We start from the raw sequence: 17,027 nt of genomic DNA, 5'->3' as shown, positions 1-17,027 counted from the left end.
AAACCTCCACACTGATTTCTGCAATGGCTGTACCAGATTACATTCCGACCAACAGTACAGAAGAGTTCCCTCTTTTCCCCATCCTTGCTAACATTTATTGTCATTTGTTTTCTTGATGGTAGCCATTCTGACAGGAGAGAGATGGAATCTCAAAGTAGTTTTAATTTGCATTTCCCTGATGGCTCAGGACGTAGAACACTTTTTTAGGTGTTTATATGCCATCTGTATTTCTTCCATTGAGAACTCCCTATTTAGTTCCATGCCCACTTTTTAATTGGATTGTTTGATTTCTTATTGTTCTAGGTTTGTTTTTTGGTTTTTTTTTTTGAGCTCTTTGTATATTCTGGATATTAATCCTCTGTCAGATGTGGAGCTGGCAAAATTTTCTCCCATTCTGTAGGTTGTCTCTTTGCTCTATTCACAGTGCCCTTTGCTGTACAAAAGCTTTGTAATTTCATGAGATCCCAGTAGTTGATTAGTGGTGTTATTTCCTGAGCAATTGGGGTTATATTCAGAAAGTCATTGCCTATGCTAATATGATGAAGGGTTTCCCCTACCTTTTCCTCTAGCAATTCCAGAGTTTTGGGTCTGATGTTAAAGTCCCTGATCTACTTGGATTTGATTCTTGTGCATGGAGAAAGACAAGGATCTATTTTCATCCTTCTACATATAAATATCCAGTTTTCCTAACACCACTTGTTAAAGAGGCTGTCTTTTCTCCAGTGAATATTTTTGGCATTTTTGTCAAAAATAAGATGGCTATACCTGCCTGGATTAATGACTGGGTCCTCTATTCTGTTCTATTTATCTACATGTCTGTCTTTGTGTCGATACCATGCTGTTTTTGTTACTATATCTTTGTAATATAGCTTAAAATTGGGTATGGTGATACTACCAGCCTTATTTTTGCTGCTCAAAATTGTTTTGGCTATTTGAGCTTTCTTGGGTTTTCAAATGAATTTTAGGATTGTTTATTCTATTTCTGTGAACAATGCCATTGGAATTTTAATGGGTATTGCATTAAATGTGTAGGTTGTTTCTTGAAAGATTGACATTTTTACAATATTGATTCTTCCAATCCAAGAACATGGAATGTCTTTCCATTTCCTTGTGTCTTCTGCAATCTCTCACTTGAGCATTTAAAAGTTCTCATTGTAGAGATCCTTACTTCCTTTATTAAGTTTATTCCAAAGTACTTTTTTTTTTTTTAGGCAATTGTGAACAGAAACAATTCCCTGATTTCATCCTCCGCTTGTTTTTTTTTTTAATTTTTTATTTTTATTTATTTATTTGAGAGTGACAGACACAGAGAGAAAGACAGATAGAGGGAGAGAGAGAGAGACAGAGAGAGAATGGGCGCGCCAGGGCCTCCAGCCTCTGCAAACGAACTCCAGACGCGTGCGCCCCCTTGTGCATCTGGCTAACGTGGGACCTGGGGAACCAAGCCTCGAACCGGGGTCCTTAGGCTTCACAGGCAAGCGCTTAACCGCTAAGCCATCTCTCCAGCCCTTGTTTTTTGTTAGTGTATAGAAAAGCTAATGATTTCTGTGTGTTTATTTTGTATCCTGCTATGTTGCTAAAAGAGTTTATCAGCACTAATAGTTTGCTGGTAAAGTCTTTAGGGTCCTTTATGTATAAAATCATATCATCTTCAAATAATGATAATGTGATCTCCTCCTTTCCAATTTGTATCCCTTTTATGAGTGTCTCTTACCTTATTGCTATAGCTAAGACTTTCCGTACTATATTAATTAAAAGTGGGGACAATCAACACCCTTGTCTTGTTCCTGAATTCAGTGGAAAAGCTTCAAGATTTTCGCCATTTAGTATTCTGTTAGCTGTAGGTTTGTTATTAATGGCTTTTATTATGTTGACATATGTTCCTTCTATTCCCAATTTCTGTAATACTTTTACCATGAAGGGATGTTGAATTTTGTCAATTGCCTTTTGTGCCTATATTGAAATAATCATGTGATTTTGTCCTTCAGACCACTTATATGATGTATTATATTTACTGATTTGCATATGTTGAACTATCCCTGCATCCCTGCGATAAAGCCAACTTGGTCAGGGTGAATAATCTTTCTGATATATTCTTGTATTCTGTTTGCCAATATTTGGTTCAAATTTTTTTGCATCAATGCTCATGAGGGAGATTGGTGTGTAATTTTCTTTTTTTGTTCTGTCTCCATCTGGTTTTAGTATCAGGGTGATGCTGGCTTCATAGGAATTCGGTAGAATTCCTTTTTTTTTTTAATGGAAAAGTTTGAGAAGCAGTCATGTTAGGTTTTCCATGAAGGTCTGGTATAATTCACTAACGAATCCTTCTGGCCTGGAATTTTTTTCATTGGGAGACTTTTTATAACTGCCTGGATCTCCATACTTGCCATAGATCTATGGTTTATCTAATCTTGATTTAATTTTGATAGGTCATATGAATCAAGGAAGTCATTCTTTTTTCAGATTTTCAAACTTAGACACATATATATTCTTAAAGTATGTCCTTATGATTTTTTTGAATTTCTTTGGTATCTGTTGTAATGGTGCCTGTTTCATCTCTGATTTTATTAATTTTTGTCTCTTCTCTCTTCCTTCTGGTCAGATTTGCTAAGGGTTTTTCAATCTGTTTATCCTTTCAAAGAATCAAGTCTTTGTTTCATTGATTCTTTGGATTTTTTTTTTTTTTTGGCGGGGGTAGGGGGGGGTCTATTTCATTAATTTCTGCTCTAATCTTTATGATTTCTTCTCATCTACTGATTTTGGTTTGCTTGTTCTTCTTTTCCCAAGGCCTTAAGGTAAAGCATTAAATTATTTGCATGTGAACTCTAATTTCTTAATAGGCACTTAGAGCTATAAATTTCCCTCTTAGGACTGCCTTCATTGTGTCCCAAAGGTTTTGGTGTGTTGTATTCTCATCATAATTTGATTCTATGAATTTGTTGATTTCTTCAATGACCCATTCATCATTCAATAGTGTACTATTTTTTTGGTTTTTCAAGATAGGGTCTCACTCTAGCTCAGGCTGACCTGGAATTCAGTCTGCATTCTCAGGGTGGCCTCAAATTCACGGCAATCCTCCTACCTCTGCCTGCCAAGTGCTGGGATTAAAGGTGTGCGCCACCATGCCTGGCTTCCACGAATTTTTATATGCTTTCTAGTGTTTTCTTATTGCTGATTTGCAGTTTAATCCCATTGTGGTCAGATAGAGTACAAGAGATTATTTCAACTTTCTTTGTTTGTTGAAATTTGCTTTGTGTCCTATTATATGGTCTGTTTCAGAGAATGTTCCATGTGCTGCTGAGAAAATTGTATATTCTGCAGCATTTGGTTGGAATGTTCTGCAGATACCACTTAGGACCATTTGTTCCATGACATCATTTAATCCAGATTCCTCTCTGCTTATTTTTTGCTGGGATGACCTGTCAATTGATGAGAGTGGGGTATTGAAAACTACAATTGTGTTTGGTGTTATCTGTGACCTTAAGTCTAATAGTGTTTGGCAAAATTGGGAGCCCCCATGTTAGGTGCATATATGTTTAGGATTGTAATGTCTTCCTGTTGGAGTGTTCCTTTAATCAGTATAAAATGACATTCTTATGTGTAGCCCAGCCTGGCCTCGAACTCCTGATCCTCCTGCCTCTGCCTCTTCAGCAACATCCTACCGGCGTGCGCCACCACAACCGGCTAAAATGACATTCTTTTTTTTTAAAAAAAATATTTTTTGTTCATTTTTTATTTATTTATTTGAGGGTGACAGACACAGGGAGAAAGACAGATAGAAGGAGAGAGAGAGAATGGGCGCGCCAGGGCCTCCAGCCACTGCAAACGAACTCCAGACGCGTGCGCCACCTTGTGCCTCTGGCTAACGTGGGACCTGGGGAACCGAGCCTCGAACCGGGGTCCTTAGGCTTCACAGGCAAGCGCTTAACCGCTAAGCCATCTCTCCAGCCCTAAAATGACATTCTTTATCTTTCCTCACTAGTGTTAGTTTGAAGTCTATCCTATCAGACATTAGGATAGCAACCCCTGTTTGTTTCCTAGGCACATTTCCTTGAAATATCATTTTCCATCCTTTCATCCTAAAACAGTGCTTATCTTTTATTGAGAGATGAGTTTCCTGGAGACAACAAATGGTAGGATCCTGGATTTTAATCCAGTCTTCAAGCCTGTGTCTTTTGGTTGGGGCATTGAGGCCACTGATACTAAGAGTTATTATTGAAAGGTTTGTGTTTATTCTCGCCATTCTTTTTATTTTGTAGTGCTTCCTGTTTTCCCTTTACTCATTTGTTATTTGAGTGTGGTTTATTTTTTCCTATTTCCTCCTCTATGTGTTTTGCTTTCTTTTCAGCATTAATAGTTCCTTCAAGTATTTTCTGTAGAGCTGGTTTAGTTGTCATAAATTCCTTTAGCCTGTTTTTGTTGTGGAATGTCCTTATTTCTCCATCAATTTGAATAGATAGCTTTGCAGGATAAAGTAATCTTGATTGACAGTTGTTATCTTTCAGAACTTGGGATACATCATTCCAAGCCCTTCTGGCTTTTAATGTTTGTGTTAAGAAATGTGCTATTATTCTGATGGGCTTGCTTTTGTAGGTGACATTTTTTCTCTCTCTAACTGCTTTCAATATATTTTCTTCGGTTTGTGTGTTTAGTGGTTTAATTATAATGTGGCGAGGAGAGGTTCTTTCCAGGTCTCGTCTGGTGTTCTAAAAGCTTCTTGTATCTGCATTGACATTTCTTTCCCAATTTGTGGAAATTTTTCTTCTATGATTATACTGAAAATGCCTACTAAACCTCTGGATTGAAATTCTTCTCCTATTATACCCTGAATTCTTTAAATTTTGTTTGTTTATTTATTTGTTTGTTTATATGAGAGAGATTGAGAGTGAAAGAGGCAGAGAGAGTGAGAGAGAGAATGGGCACGCCAGGGCTTCCAGCCACTGCAAAAGAACTCCAGATCCGTATGCCCCCTTGTGCATCTGGCTAACGTGGGTCCTGGGGAATCGAGCCTCGAACCCGGATCCTTAGGCTTCACAGGCAAGTGCTTAACCACTAAGCCATCTCTCCAGCCCCACCTGAATTCTTATGTTTGATCTTTTCATAGTGCCCTGGATATCTTGAAATTCCCATTCATACCTTCCTATTAGCTTGTCTTTCTCTTTGTTGGACTGTATTAGGTCTGCCACCTGGTCTTCTAGTTTAGATATTCTGTTCTCTCCTTCATCCGTTCTACTGGTGGGACTTTCCAGAGTTTTTTTATATGACTGACTGTTATTCAGAGCTAGAATTTCATCCGGGTTTTTCTTCAGTATTTCTATTTCCTTGTTCATTTCTTGTAATGACCTCATTTCATTAAGCTGGTTTCCTGTGTTCTCTTTCAGGGTTTTTTTCCTCTCCTCCTCCTCCTCCTGCTCCTCCTCCTCCTCCTCCTTCTTCTTAAATTCCTTTGTTTTCTTCTTTGATTCCTTTCATTTCTTCTTTGATTTCTTGGAGTATAGATACAATTTTTTTTTAATCTTTGTCAGACATTTCATCTGAAAGAGTCTCATTGGTGGTTATTTCTGATGGATTCATAATTTTTGGTAGGGCTATATTGTCCTGATTCTTTGTGTTTCTTGTATTATAATGTAGTGACTTTTGCCTTCTGAATTGATTTTATGCTTGGGTTTTCTACTTATCTGCAGTGTTCTTAGATGTGGCAATCCACGTTTATATACTTTCAGGATATGAGTTTAAGGTGCCAGGTGTAGTTCCTATACCCCAATCCAACTACAGAAGTAATTCTAGGTGATGAGTTTGCTTGCTAAGCATGCATTCTATTGAACTATGCAGAACAATTTACTGGCAAATTCTAAACTTCAACTGAGCAATATACACATTCAATAAAAACCAGCACAGAGTATGTAATTGTGGTGATTAAAACAAGCAGATAATCTTATAAAGATTATAAAGCCAAAATCTCTAAGGGTATGTGTTGCTCTACACCCTTAATCTTGCCAGCTGGGAAGTAGAGATTTCTGTTCTGAATTGGGTTCCAGGTCAGCCTAGATCTGAATCAGACATGTACACCCTCTTGTGTGCATGTGAAACTTTGCACATGTGTTGCCTTGTACATCTGGCTTATGTGGGATCTGGGATGTCGAACATAGGTCCTTGGGCTTCACAGGCAAGCACCTTAACTTCTATGCCATCTCTGCAGCCTTATTTTTTTTACTTTTACATTTATTTTTAGTGCTGCATTTTAAGTCTAGGATCCAACACAGACTAAGCTGCATGGTTATTCTAACATTTTTTATCTATTTATATTGGCAATTTATGACACATGTGCATACTGTATTTTAGTCTTTTGTGCATTTATTTATTTAAGAGAGAGTGAGACACACAGAGAGAGAGAGAGAGAGAGAGAGAGGCCGATAGAAAGAGAGTGAGAATAGGCATACCAGGGCCTCCAAATTCCAGACACATGTGCCACCTTGTGCATGTGGCTTATGTGGATACTGAGGAATCAAACCTGGGTCTGTAGACATTTTGGGCAAGTGCCTTAACCACTAAGCAATCTCTACAGCCCAGTATATATTGTATTTTGATCATAATCCCCTCCCATTACCTTCTCTTGTACCCTCATCCCCCTTCCACTGAACTCCTTCTTCTTTTCAACTACTCTTTCTACTCTAATGGGGTTTTGGTTCTTCGCCACCACCCAAGAAGGAGTGTTGAATGGAGTAAATGCTGTACAGTTCTTCTGTAGGTAATGACAGTAGCTATGATGTCATGAACACAACAGCTGCCTCATGTCTAGAAGGCAGTGTTACCAAACACTCCTCCCTATTCTGTGCGCCTTTAGTTTTCCAGCCCCAATTCCTTAGTGTGCCTTGAGCCTGGGAGTGAGTCATATCTTCTTTAGGGCTGAACATGCAGCAATCACAAAGTTCAGCACTTTGATGAGTTCTCAGCCTCCCCAGTAGTCACTGTCAACTGCAAAAGGAAGCTTCTCTGACCAAAGGGGAGAGCCACGCTGATCTATGGGCATAAACATTAAGATTTAGAGGCCAGTTTGATAGGACCAACATGTATATTTAGCCAAACTACAGTACTCACTTTCTTGGTAGGCCCCATGACCTTCCCAAAGATAGGACTTTGACTAGGTTTTCAATACCAGGCATGAACTCCCTCCCATGGGGCAGGCTTGAAACCCAATCAGAGAGCAACTAATTATCCCGTAACAGCCATGCCATGATAGCACCAATGAGCACAGCTTGCCTGGCTGATCAGTGGTATAGCTCTCAGGGTCCACTACTTTCTAAGATTGCTGGTCACTTTTCTCCCCAGAAGCCTGCATGACAGCACCTTCCAGCACTAGAACAGCTAGTTAACAGGGAGGAAGCTTCCAACCTTAGTTCCTGTTTGACTTCTCAGGGTCCTGAAACTGAAACATATGTTGTTCTCGACAATGAGGTCCTGCCAGCTACTTCTTATGGGCAACCAAGAGCATGAGTGTTGCTTTGGAAGCCTCTAAGGCCTCCCTGACCGAGTCACTGGGATTTTCCTATAACAACCTATGTCTTCTAGCAGCAGTGGTATTTGCCCTTGCAGACTACTTCTGCTCAGACTCTTACTCCAAATTGTATTTCTAATTAGCTAAAAGGAAGTACGTTTCACTATAGCTTTTTCATAAATCTTAAATTTTGGTTAACCCTCCCCCTTCTCCATCCTTCCCTCAATCATCTCACCCAAGTATTCACTTAAACATTTCCACCCCCAATGCACTATGATAACCCTTTAACAAGCATTTATATTTTTAGAAAAAGACCATATCTCTTCTGTTCTTTTTTGTCTTCAAGAACAAATTTTTAATTTAGTTATTAAAATTGCACTGTTGTTATTTTTATAGATAATGACCATTATGAATACCAAGTAGGCTTGCAAGTATTTTTATTAGCTTTATTTTTGCAATAGATAGCATTTTAAAGAGACAGGATATTTCTAATTCATTAATAAGAACTATTTTAACTCTAAAAAGTATTGAATATGTTAGGAAGTTTTGAGTATTAATCATGAAACTTAAACTTGAATAAACTGAGGCAAGGGATTTTATGAGGCTACTGGGATATTTCATGTACCAAAATGAAAGCAAGACATAGGATATACATCGATATCCACCACAAAATTATGCAGACCACCTAAAGGGTATAGTTGGAATCCAAGAAAAAGCAATTTTGTAGTTTTAACAAATGTAGAAGAGTTCTGAACAGATGAATAAATAATCAATGAAAATGAAAACAAGTGCAGATTCTGGAAGTTCAAACAATGCCAAGGGGAAAAAAAAAAAAAAAAGGTAACAGAAAGGAACACTGGAAGTTGGTCTTAAGGCACTCTGTGATGTTTTTGTTTTTCTTCCTCTTTCACTTCTTCTAAAAATAAAACCAAGGCTGGAAAGATGGCTTAGCAAGTAAGACTCCTGCCTGCAAAGTCTAAGGACCCAGGCTCAACTCCCCAGAACCCACAGAAGCCAGCTGCACAAGGTGACACACAGGTGGAGCACGTGTTTGGGGTTCAGTTGCAGTGGCTAAGGCCCTGACGTACCTCCTCCTCACTTTCCTTCATAAAAATAGAATAAAATAAAATAAAACCAATGAATGAACATTTTTACAACTTGCTAACACACCATTTTCCCTCTCCTCTTCCTTAAGCTTTTTTTTTTTTTTTCTTTTTTTCTTTTTCCTTTTTGTCTCTTCCTCTTATCATCTAAGTTTTTGGTCTACAAACTGTCCCTTGGAACTCAGGAAAAAATATTCCTAATGCTAAAGTTAGAACCGTTTCAGAGCTGCCTATGCTATTTTAAGGGCTCAGGATTGCTGCAGAGCGGTGCACGTCACCGGCGGCACTCGGCTTTTCAGGGGCGCACTCCGGCTCTACGGGCTCATGGCCTTGTCTTCCGGGCTCCCAGGTCTCGAGGCTCCATCCAGCTCATGCTGCTGCTTTAGCTGCCGCATCTTCGTGTTTAGATCCAGTAAAGTGGAGGCCAGCTGATGATTCTGGAAACGCAATTCCAGCTAAAAGTTACGGGGGGGGAAAAAAATAAGGATTTTTATTAGTTCAAGATACAGATCAAATGAAACGGCTCTCTGACTACTCACGGGAAATAATGAAAGCAAAATAAGACATCAAGAAAGATGTATTTCTCATTTTAGTCTTCCGTTCTGACTCCCTGGCCTGGCTGTAAAACTGGCTTTCTATATGACAAGGAAAAATCCGGATATATAAATAGCTTTGGAAATGGCCTTGAAATGAAAGCAAACAAACAAACAAAAAAAAAAATAGATGATGCACAGAGCTGTCTGTATGAAAAAATACCTATGCACTGCAGGCTGTTTGCAAGCACTGGCATACAATCCACAGCGAAATCATTTATCTTTATGAGCTTTGTGAGTCACAGGATAACTGCCTGGGGCCACCTGAGTGTTCAAGAACTGGGCCCATTTACTTGATTACTTGTCATTTCAAGTCCTCAGGATTTTAAATGGCCTCCCTACTGAGGAAGAACATTTAATGACACCTCAGAGGCACATGTATGGTTATGTGTACTTATATCATCTGACACTTTTCACTCTAGAGTAAAATCTGTTATATAGTAACACTGATTCATACCCTCTTCCAGTGGGAGTCTGTGAAGGCCCTCATGTGTGAAAATAAAATTTTTAAAAAGTTATATATCTCCAAGGACAGTTTACTTAGGAGGAGGTCCAACAAAGCTTAGTTAAATTTAATCCTTGTATTATAAACTAAAACAAATGATCAACTTCCTGCAAATTTCTCCAGTGGTGTCTTACTCAATGTGACTCATGAGAAGCTAGTTTCTTCTGCTTAAGATTCTTAATTAGGCTGGAAAGATGGCTCAGTAATTAAGCTGCTTGCCTGCAAACCCTAACTACCAGAGTTCCATCCCCCAGAACCCATGAAAAACCAGATGCATAGTGGCATGTGCAGCTGGAGTTCGTTTGCAGTAGCTGGAGGCCCTGGCACACCCATTCATATTAGCTCATTTTCATTCTCTCTCTCTCACTCACTTGCTCGCTCTCCTTGCAAATAATTTTTTTTTTTTTAATTTAAAAATGCTCCTGAACTTCCAGGTTCTGGTAAATTTCCCTCGCTTCAGCCTTACTCTCACATGGGCTCTCTCCCCCTTCAGCCCTCCACATGGCAGTAGTTGTCTGAACTTTCTTCTTTGTTCTTCTCTTCATCTAATAAAGTGTCTCTAAACTTTGAAAACAAACTGAAAAATAATATTTTTTAAAAAATTCTTCATTAACTCATCAACAGTAACCACCCCAGGATGATACAGGACAACGTGTTCATCAAAACCAAATACTGCCTCAGTGGTTGGTTCCCTCTCGATTTGCAAAATAAAACTAGCAGACAAGGTTATATTTCACTTTTCCTTTTGTTGATCATCAGCACCTAGAACAATACGTCTCTGATACCAAGAGTTAGAAAGGATAAAGGAGATGGGCTTCCAGCAAGCGAACAGTAAGAGTAATCAAAAGCCCTACTGCTTGTCTGCCAAAAGGATCTATTCTCCCAATACGGCGCCCAAGCTCCAGGCTCCTGCCCTGCTTTTCCAGCTTCTTTTCCTGCCATCCTATCCCATGAAGTTCCCATTACTGGTGGCCAGACACTTTGCCAGTCCCTGAGGAGATGTGCTGAGCCACACCTCCAACTGACCCCTCAGTTTTAAGATACCCTTTACTGTTTCTCTTTCCACTGAATGCAAATAAATGCCAATGCTTCTGAAAAGCCTTACGTAACTGCATGGGCAGACATCACTGCTCCTTACCCGTGTTTCCACAGCTTCCTACATGCATGACTCTCATAACTAGACTGAGGCTGTTGAGGCCAGGGCTAGTTACTTCTTCATGACTATATTCCCAAATTTGAATGCAATATCAGGCATACATGAAAAGTTCTATGTGTCTTTGTTAAAAGATGGAATTGCCAGGTGTGGTGGCACAGGCCTTTGATCCCAGCACTTTGGAGGCAGAGGTAGGAGGATGACCACGAGCTCGAGACCACCCTGAGACTACATAGTGAATTTCAGGTCAGCCTGGGCTAGAGTGAGACCCTACCTTGAAAAACACAGCAAAACAAACAAACAACAACAAAAAAAAAAAGATGAGTAAATGAAAGAATACATGAGTAAACTTAGGAATATCCACTCTCTACTTTCATACCAAGTATCAGAGAGTAAAATTATTGATAACGATTTACGGTCTGATAAAGTAGGTGCAACTCACACTTATTTATAAAATTCAAACACCAATGTTTTGTAAACTTTTCTTTCATCATGGATCCCTTTGAGAGTCTGATGAAAGGATGAAAGCTCTGGAACTTCTCTGAAGGAAAAATAAAGACTTCATGTACAAACAAAACTTTAGATTTAACCCCAGAAATCCATATAGAAATCAAGCCTTCCACTAGAAAGACCAAGCCAAACAGAAAATGACACAAATAACATGTTTCTAACTGAACTTGTTTGCCATTGTTACTTACACAAATGCCATTGTCCTAGGTGATAGGGCACATATATGTCTGGATGCTGATTCCTACAGAACCTAGTTACCGGCCCATAACCAAAGCCTAATCCTAGTGATGATGGCACCAATCTAATGTATCCAGGCGTTGGCTGGATAGTTCCTCAAGGATACAGCATCTCTGTGCATGTGAAATTCTCCTCTTCCTTTCTAGAAACAACCTCCATTTATATGTACATACTTATCCTTTTTGGCACAAGCTCCAAGGTCTGCAATAATTATTAGAAGAATAGTAAGAGCCAGTAAGTACTGCCTATGACCTCAGCGATTCATGTAATTCCTTACAGCAGTCGCACGCAATTATAATATCTATTGTTTAGGTGGATAAACAAACTCAGATCTACTAATTAACATTCTCAAAGTTGCTGGGCCAGCAAGCGTTAGCAAAGCCCAGAAACGTCAATGGGGAAGGGTGGAATCCAAATGTTGGGCTTGGAATGTTATTCTCGATCTTCTCTCCACCCCCAGTACATTACCTATCTAAACTTCCTACTGGTAGAGCAATTCACTGCAATGTGAAACTTAAAGGTGTCTCAGAGTTTGCCCAGTATGACCTTAATACGAGTCAGAAGAGAGGAGGGGAGGGACAGGTGACATATCTTAGGTCCACAGAACAGATGTCTGAACTAGGCTTCAGCATTCCAGTGCGACATCCGGGCCCACGGCACAGAACTCTGCGTGTCTCGTGAGGTGACTCTGCTGTCTGCTTTCCTGGACTCTCTGAGCCTGGATGAAAACCAGGTGTCCCTTCAACAGGGCTAAATCAGATAGAATGCATCCCTTTATCAGATTTAAATTGCTAATCCGGCTAAAATTGAGTGCACTACCACATCGCCCTTAATAAACCCAGAAATGAAATGAGTATTCTGCTGAGCTTCCTAATCAGTCCTAAAGCATGAGCTAGTTGGAGCTTTCAATGCAAAAGAGAACTTTCCAAGTCACGTCTCCATTACATAACACTCATAGGCAGAGCCATTTGAAAGTCTGAATTGCTTCTATTTCCTTTTGTCTTTTTAAGTTCCTTAATTTAGAAGGTTTTTTTTTTCATTTAAAATAGCCATCTAAAATACCTAGGCACATTTCCTCCTGTTTAGTATCTCAATCTGACTACAATTTTACAAATTACCTTATTTCCAGCTTTCTGAATTCTTATTTAATTATTTGAGAGCAACAGACACAGAGAGAAAGACAGATAGAAGGAGAGAGAGAATGGGCGCGCCAGGGCTTCCAGCCTCTGTAAACGAACTCCAGACGCATGCACCCCCTTGTGCATCTGGCTAACGTGGGACCTGGGGAACCGAGCCTCGAACCGGGGTCCTTAGGCTTCACAGGCAACTGCTTAACCGCTAAGCCATCTCTCCAGCCCAGCTTTCTGAATTCTTTGTCGCCTCCCTCATCCCCAGCCCCTCCTCCCTCACCCTTTGAGCTGGGGTCGAACGGCCTATGTCCTTGAACTTCTGGCTCCATCTCCTGAGGACTGGAATTAAAAATCTGCACCACTACCCCACCACAGGGGTGCCCCCTTAGTGTTCTACTGGGGGATTGAACCCAGGCCCTCATGCATGCTGGACAAGCGCCCTACCAACTGAGCTACCTCCTCAGCCAGTTTTCTAAATTCTTTCCAAGGGGAGGGGGGATACTGACATGACACAAGAGTCGTTGATGACCTCTCTCCATCAATCCCAGGAGCGTGGATTTCATTGGCATTTCCTTCTCCACTCTCCACACACACAAATACCCAGAGTTTCCCCGTAAGGAACTTTCTGTATGATGGAAACCTATGGATAGGGGGTGACTGGAGTCACAGGTAGACAAGGCCCGCGCGGCTGGCTCCTGGAGACCCGGTGGAGGTCTCCCTCCCAGGACCCACGCCCCGGGAAGGGCGCCCCCTCGGGCCGCGCTCACCAGCTCCGCGCGCAGCCGGGCCAGGGCGCACTCCATGCGCATCCGGTTTCGCTCCTCGCGCGCCGCCGCCGCGGCCGCCGCCGCCGCCTCCACCGCCTCGCGCGCGCGCCGGGCTCGGCCGCGGGCCACGGCCCGCTGGAAGGCGCGCTCGAGCTGCCGCCGGAGGTGCTCCAGCACGGGGTTGGTAAGGCGGGCCTGCTCGTGCGCGCCCGCCACCCACGGGCTCCCGGGCGCGGCGTAGGCGGCGTGCGCCGGAGCCGGGGACCAGGGCGCCGCGGGGCACGGGGCCCCGTGCAGCCCCCGCGACGTGCGCTGCTGGCAGCGGTGGTAGTCCCCCAGGCCCATGGCGGAGAGGCCGGAGTCCCTGCGTCGGCTGGAGCTTTCGCGGCGGGGAACGGGGCACTTAACGAGACGGGCAGGACCCACGCGGGGGATGCGGCCGCCGCTCCACCACTCACAGCGCCCCTGGGCTCCGAGGCTGGGCTCGGCCTCCCGCTGCCCTTATCAGCGAGGAACGCGAGCTTTTCGCTGGTCCCTTTGCTCTGGCTCCCCAGCGTGGAACGTGCCGAATGCAAGGACAGTCTCCGCCAGGTGGAAGCTGAGGCACCAGCCAGAGGGTTGGAATCAAAGGGAGAGTGTTTTGTCACAAAGCCACTTGCCTTGATTCCTTGCTACCGTATGCCTTTCTAAAATTCCTGACTTTTTGCTACATGCCAAGCCTTCTACTAGGTGTTCAAGATAAACAGTGTAAGTTAGACCCTCTTTTCTCAAGCCCGGTATTGCACACAGTCACGGAGGAGCTTGGCCCAGTTAGCAAGTTACAAAGAAAAGTAAATAAAGGTCTTTCGAATCAGTCTCCTTCCTATGAGTTCACAAACTCTTGTCCAGGGCTCCTGTTGCTCCGTCCACGTGGATGAAGGGGCCAAAATGAAAACTCTGAACTTCCCTCACTAACTACAAAGTGTGATTTCTTTAATTCCCAATGCAGTGCACTCATGAGCCAGTAGTTGGCTGTCATATCCTACTGTCTTCTTTTGAGTTAATCAAAACTCCTTTAGAAGAATAAACAGTCAAAACGTCTGTTGGGGGGAGGTGCTGGGGTGATGGCTCAGCGGTGCTAGCTTGCTTGCGAAGTCTGGCGACTCACGATTCCATTTCCCAGTATCCAGTAAAGCTGGATGCAAAAGTGGAGTAGCGTGCTTCTGGAGTTCATTTGCACTTCTGTGGTCGTAGCAATTACCAAAAACAGTGACGTGGCAGGGGTGTACACATAGGCCTCTCACCTTAGTGTTGAACTTATCAATTTCTTCTGTAAAGCTTTTTTTTTTTAATTTTTATTTTGATGGGGTTTTTTTTCAAGGTAGGGGCTCACTCTAGCCTAGGCTGACCTGGAACTCACTCTGTAGTTGCAGGCTGGCCTTGGACTCCTACCTCTGCCTCCCAAGTGCTGGGTTGAAAGGTTTGCACCACCACACCCAAAATTCAGTAAAGATTTTTAAGTTACCTGATAAGCAGTGAAGGAATCAGAACTCACTATTACTAGTACTTACTGTACACAGGCGCTTATCATGTATTAATCCATTTAATCTTTACAGCAGCCCTGTGAAGCAGATATTGATCATTTCTGTATTTTCCAAATGAAAATACGAAGGCAGAAAAGTTCAGATGCACACCAATGGTCTCAAAACTGCTGCTGGGAATTTGTACATAGGAGGGAAGCCTGGCTTATCCTCCGAGCCCCTGAGATCAACGCACTGTGGTCACTACACCCCACCTCCCAAAACAGATTAACATGCTGCTGCTTAGAGCGCTCAAGCTCACCGTGCTGGTCAAGTTTAACTCTACTGAAATGGCTTAAGCCTCCCGAACACAGGGTACCCAGTGACTGTAGATAACCTGCCAAAGTCAACACCTTCCATTAGTTAACCACCTAAGTACAGTCATTATATATGGTTTTATAACTGTATCTCAAGGTTGTTCTACTGGGAGATAGTAAGAAATTCTTGCAGTCTACCATTTACCAAGAGTAAATGGTAAAGTTAATGTGTTTTTTGGAGGAGGGAGGGAGGAAGGAGGAAAGAGATGGAGGAGGTAGAAGGAAGGGAGAAGAGGAAGAAGGAGAAGGAGGAGGAGGAAGGGGAGGAAGGGGGAAGAGAAGAATGAGATAGTCTCTTGTTTTTGGAGATGGGTTGATAGAACTTGAAATCTGGCACTAGTCAATGAACCAATAGAAATGTTTAAAACAAGTTTTCTGCCATCATTTGCAACTTCTATTTTCAGATCATTTACTTCAACAAGAACGTCAGTTAAGTTCAATTTAATTCAGCACAATGTGTGGTACATGTTCCGTGTTAAGCACCACACCATGTGTGGGGAAAACAAAAATGAAGAAGGCAGTTTTTGCTTCTGGAAGCTGAGAGTCTGGGGATAAAAGTTCATTCATTCATTCAACAATGTTTATCTAATGCCATATTCCAAGTATCCCAAGTTCCAAGTGTTCCAAGTATTGTAAATGGTGTTTGGTGTACAGTAGTAAATCAGAGACACAAAATAGTATTTTAAAATAAATGTTTTACCACAAATTAAGAATTTCCTTCCATAGGCAGATATTTTAGCTAAGATACACATTAAAATTTATGACTTTTTTTTTCCTTTTTATATAGGCAAAGAGACTGAAAAAGAGTTAGGATTGAATATAACATACACAGACATTGGGATTAAGAAAAGTATTAGTTATCTATTACTGCATAATATTATCCTAAAATTTAGTGCCTTAAAAAATAGTATTAATGAGGGACTAGAGAGATGGTTTAGTAGTTAAGGTGCTTGCCTGCGAAGCCCAAGGACCCAGGTACAATTCCCCAGTACCCATGTAAATAGATGCACAAGGTGGCACATATATCTGGAATTCGTTTGCAGTGGCTGGAATCCCTGGTGTGCCCATTCTCTCTCTCTCTTTTCCTCTCTCAAATAAATAAAAAAAAAAATTTAAAAATATTTTTAAAATATATTTATGGGACTGGAGTGATGGCTTAGAGGTTAAGGTACTCACCTGCAAAGCTTAAGGACCCAGGCTCAAATCCCCGATATCCATGAAAAGCCAGTTGCACAAGGTGGCGCATGCATCTGGAGGTCATTTTCAGTGACAAGAGGCCCTGGCGTGCACGTTCTCTCCCTCGCCTTTCTCTCTCAAATAAATATATTTTTATTTTATTCTTAATTCATTTTTAATTAATTTATTTATTTATTTTCAAGCAGAGAGAGAGAGACACAGAGAGAGAGAGTGGGCGTAACAGGGCCTATGGCCACTGCAAAAGAACTCCAGAGGGTACTTAATAGGTTGGTATTGTATATGTGTAAGTAGGATGATTGAGATGGGGAGGTAATATGATGAAGAATGGAATTTCAAAGGGCAAAGTGTGGGGGGGTTGGGAAGGGTATTACCATGGTATTTTTTAATAATCATGGAAAATGTTAATAAAAATTGTGAAAAGATAAAAAAAAAAAAGAACTCCAGACACATGCACCCCTTTG

General features: G+C 41.6%; 1 protein-coding gene across 1 annotated transcript; it reads right to left on the bottom strand.

Moving 5' to 3' along the window:
- Nucleotides 1-7,915: 7,915 nt before the first annotated feature.
- Aard (alanine and arginine rich domain containing protein) lies at nt 7,916-13,838 on the bottom strand. Its single transcript, XM_045144360.1, has 2 exons — nt 13,494-13,838; nt 7,916-9,053 (listed from the first exon to the last, which is right to left on the bottom strand). The coding sequence occupies exons 1-2, from the start codon at nt 13,836-13,838 to the stop codon at nt 8,913-8,915; spliced, it is 486 nt and encodes a 161-aa protein (XP_045000295.1). The 3' UTR covers nt 7,916-8,912.
- Nucleotides 13,839-17,027: the final 3,189 nt, after the last annotated feature.

Source organism: Jaculus jaculus, chromosome 2 (assembly GCF_020740685.1).
Source record: "Jaculus jaculus isolate mJacJac1 chromosome 2, mJacJac1.mat.Y.cur, whole genome shotgun sequence".
In the NCBI taxonomy this organism is placed as follows: Eukaryota; Metazoa; Chordata; class Mammalia; order Rodentia; family Dipodidae; genus Jaculus; species Jaculus jaculus.
The sequence above is the reverse complement of the archived record's forward strand: the minus strand, read 5'-3'. Positions and strand labels throughout refer to the sequence as shown.

Excerpts from the sequence above, each read along its gene's own strand:
- Aard (XM_045144360.1), bottom strand. The coding sequence starts at position 13,838 with ATGGGCCTGGGGGACTACCACCGCTGCCAGCAGCGCACGTCGCGGGGG. Across the intron at positions 9,054-13,493 it reads CCCGGCTGCGCGCGGAGCTG|CTGGAATTGCGTTTCCAGAA; the intron begins GTGAGCGCGGCC and ends CGTAACTTTTAG.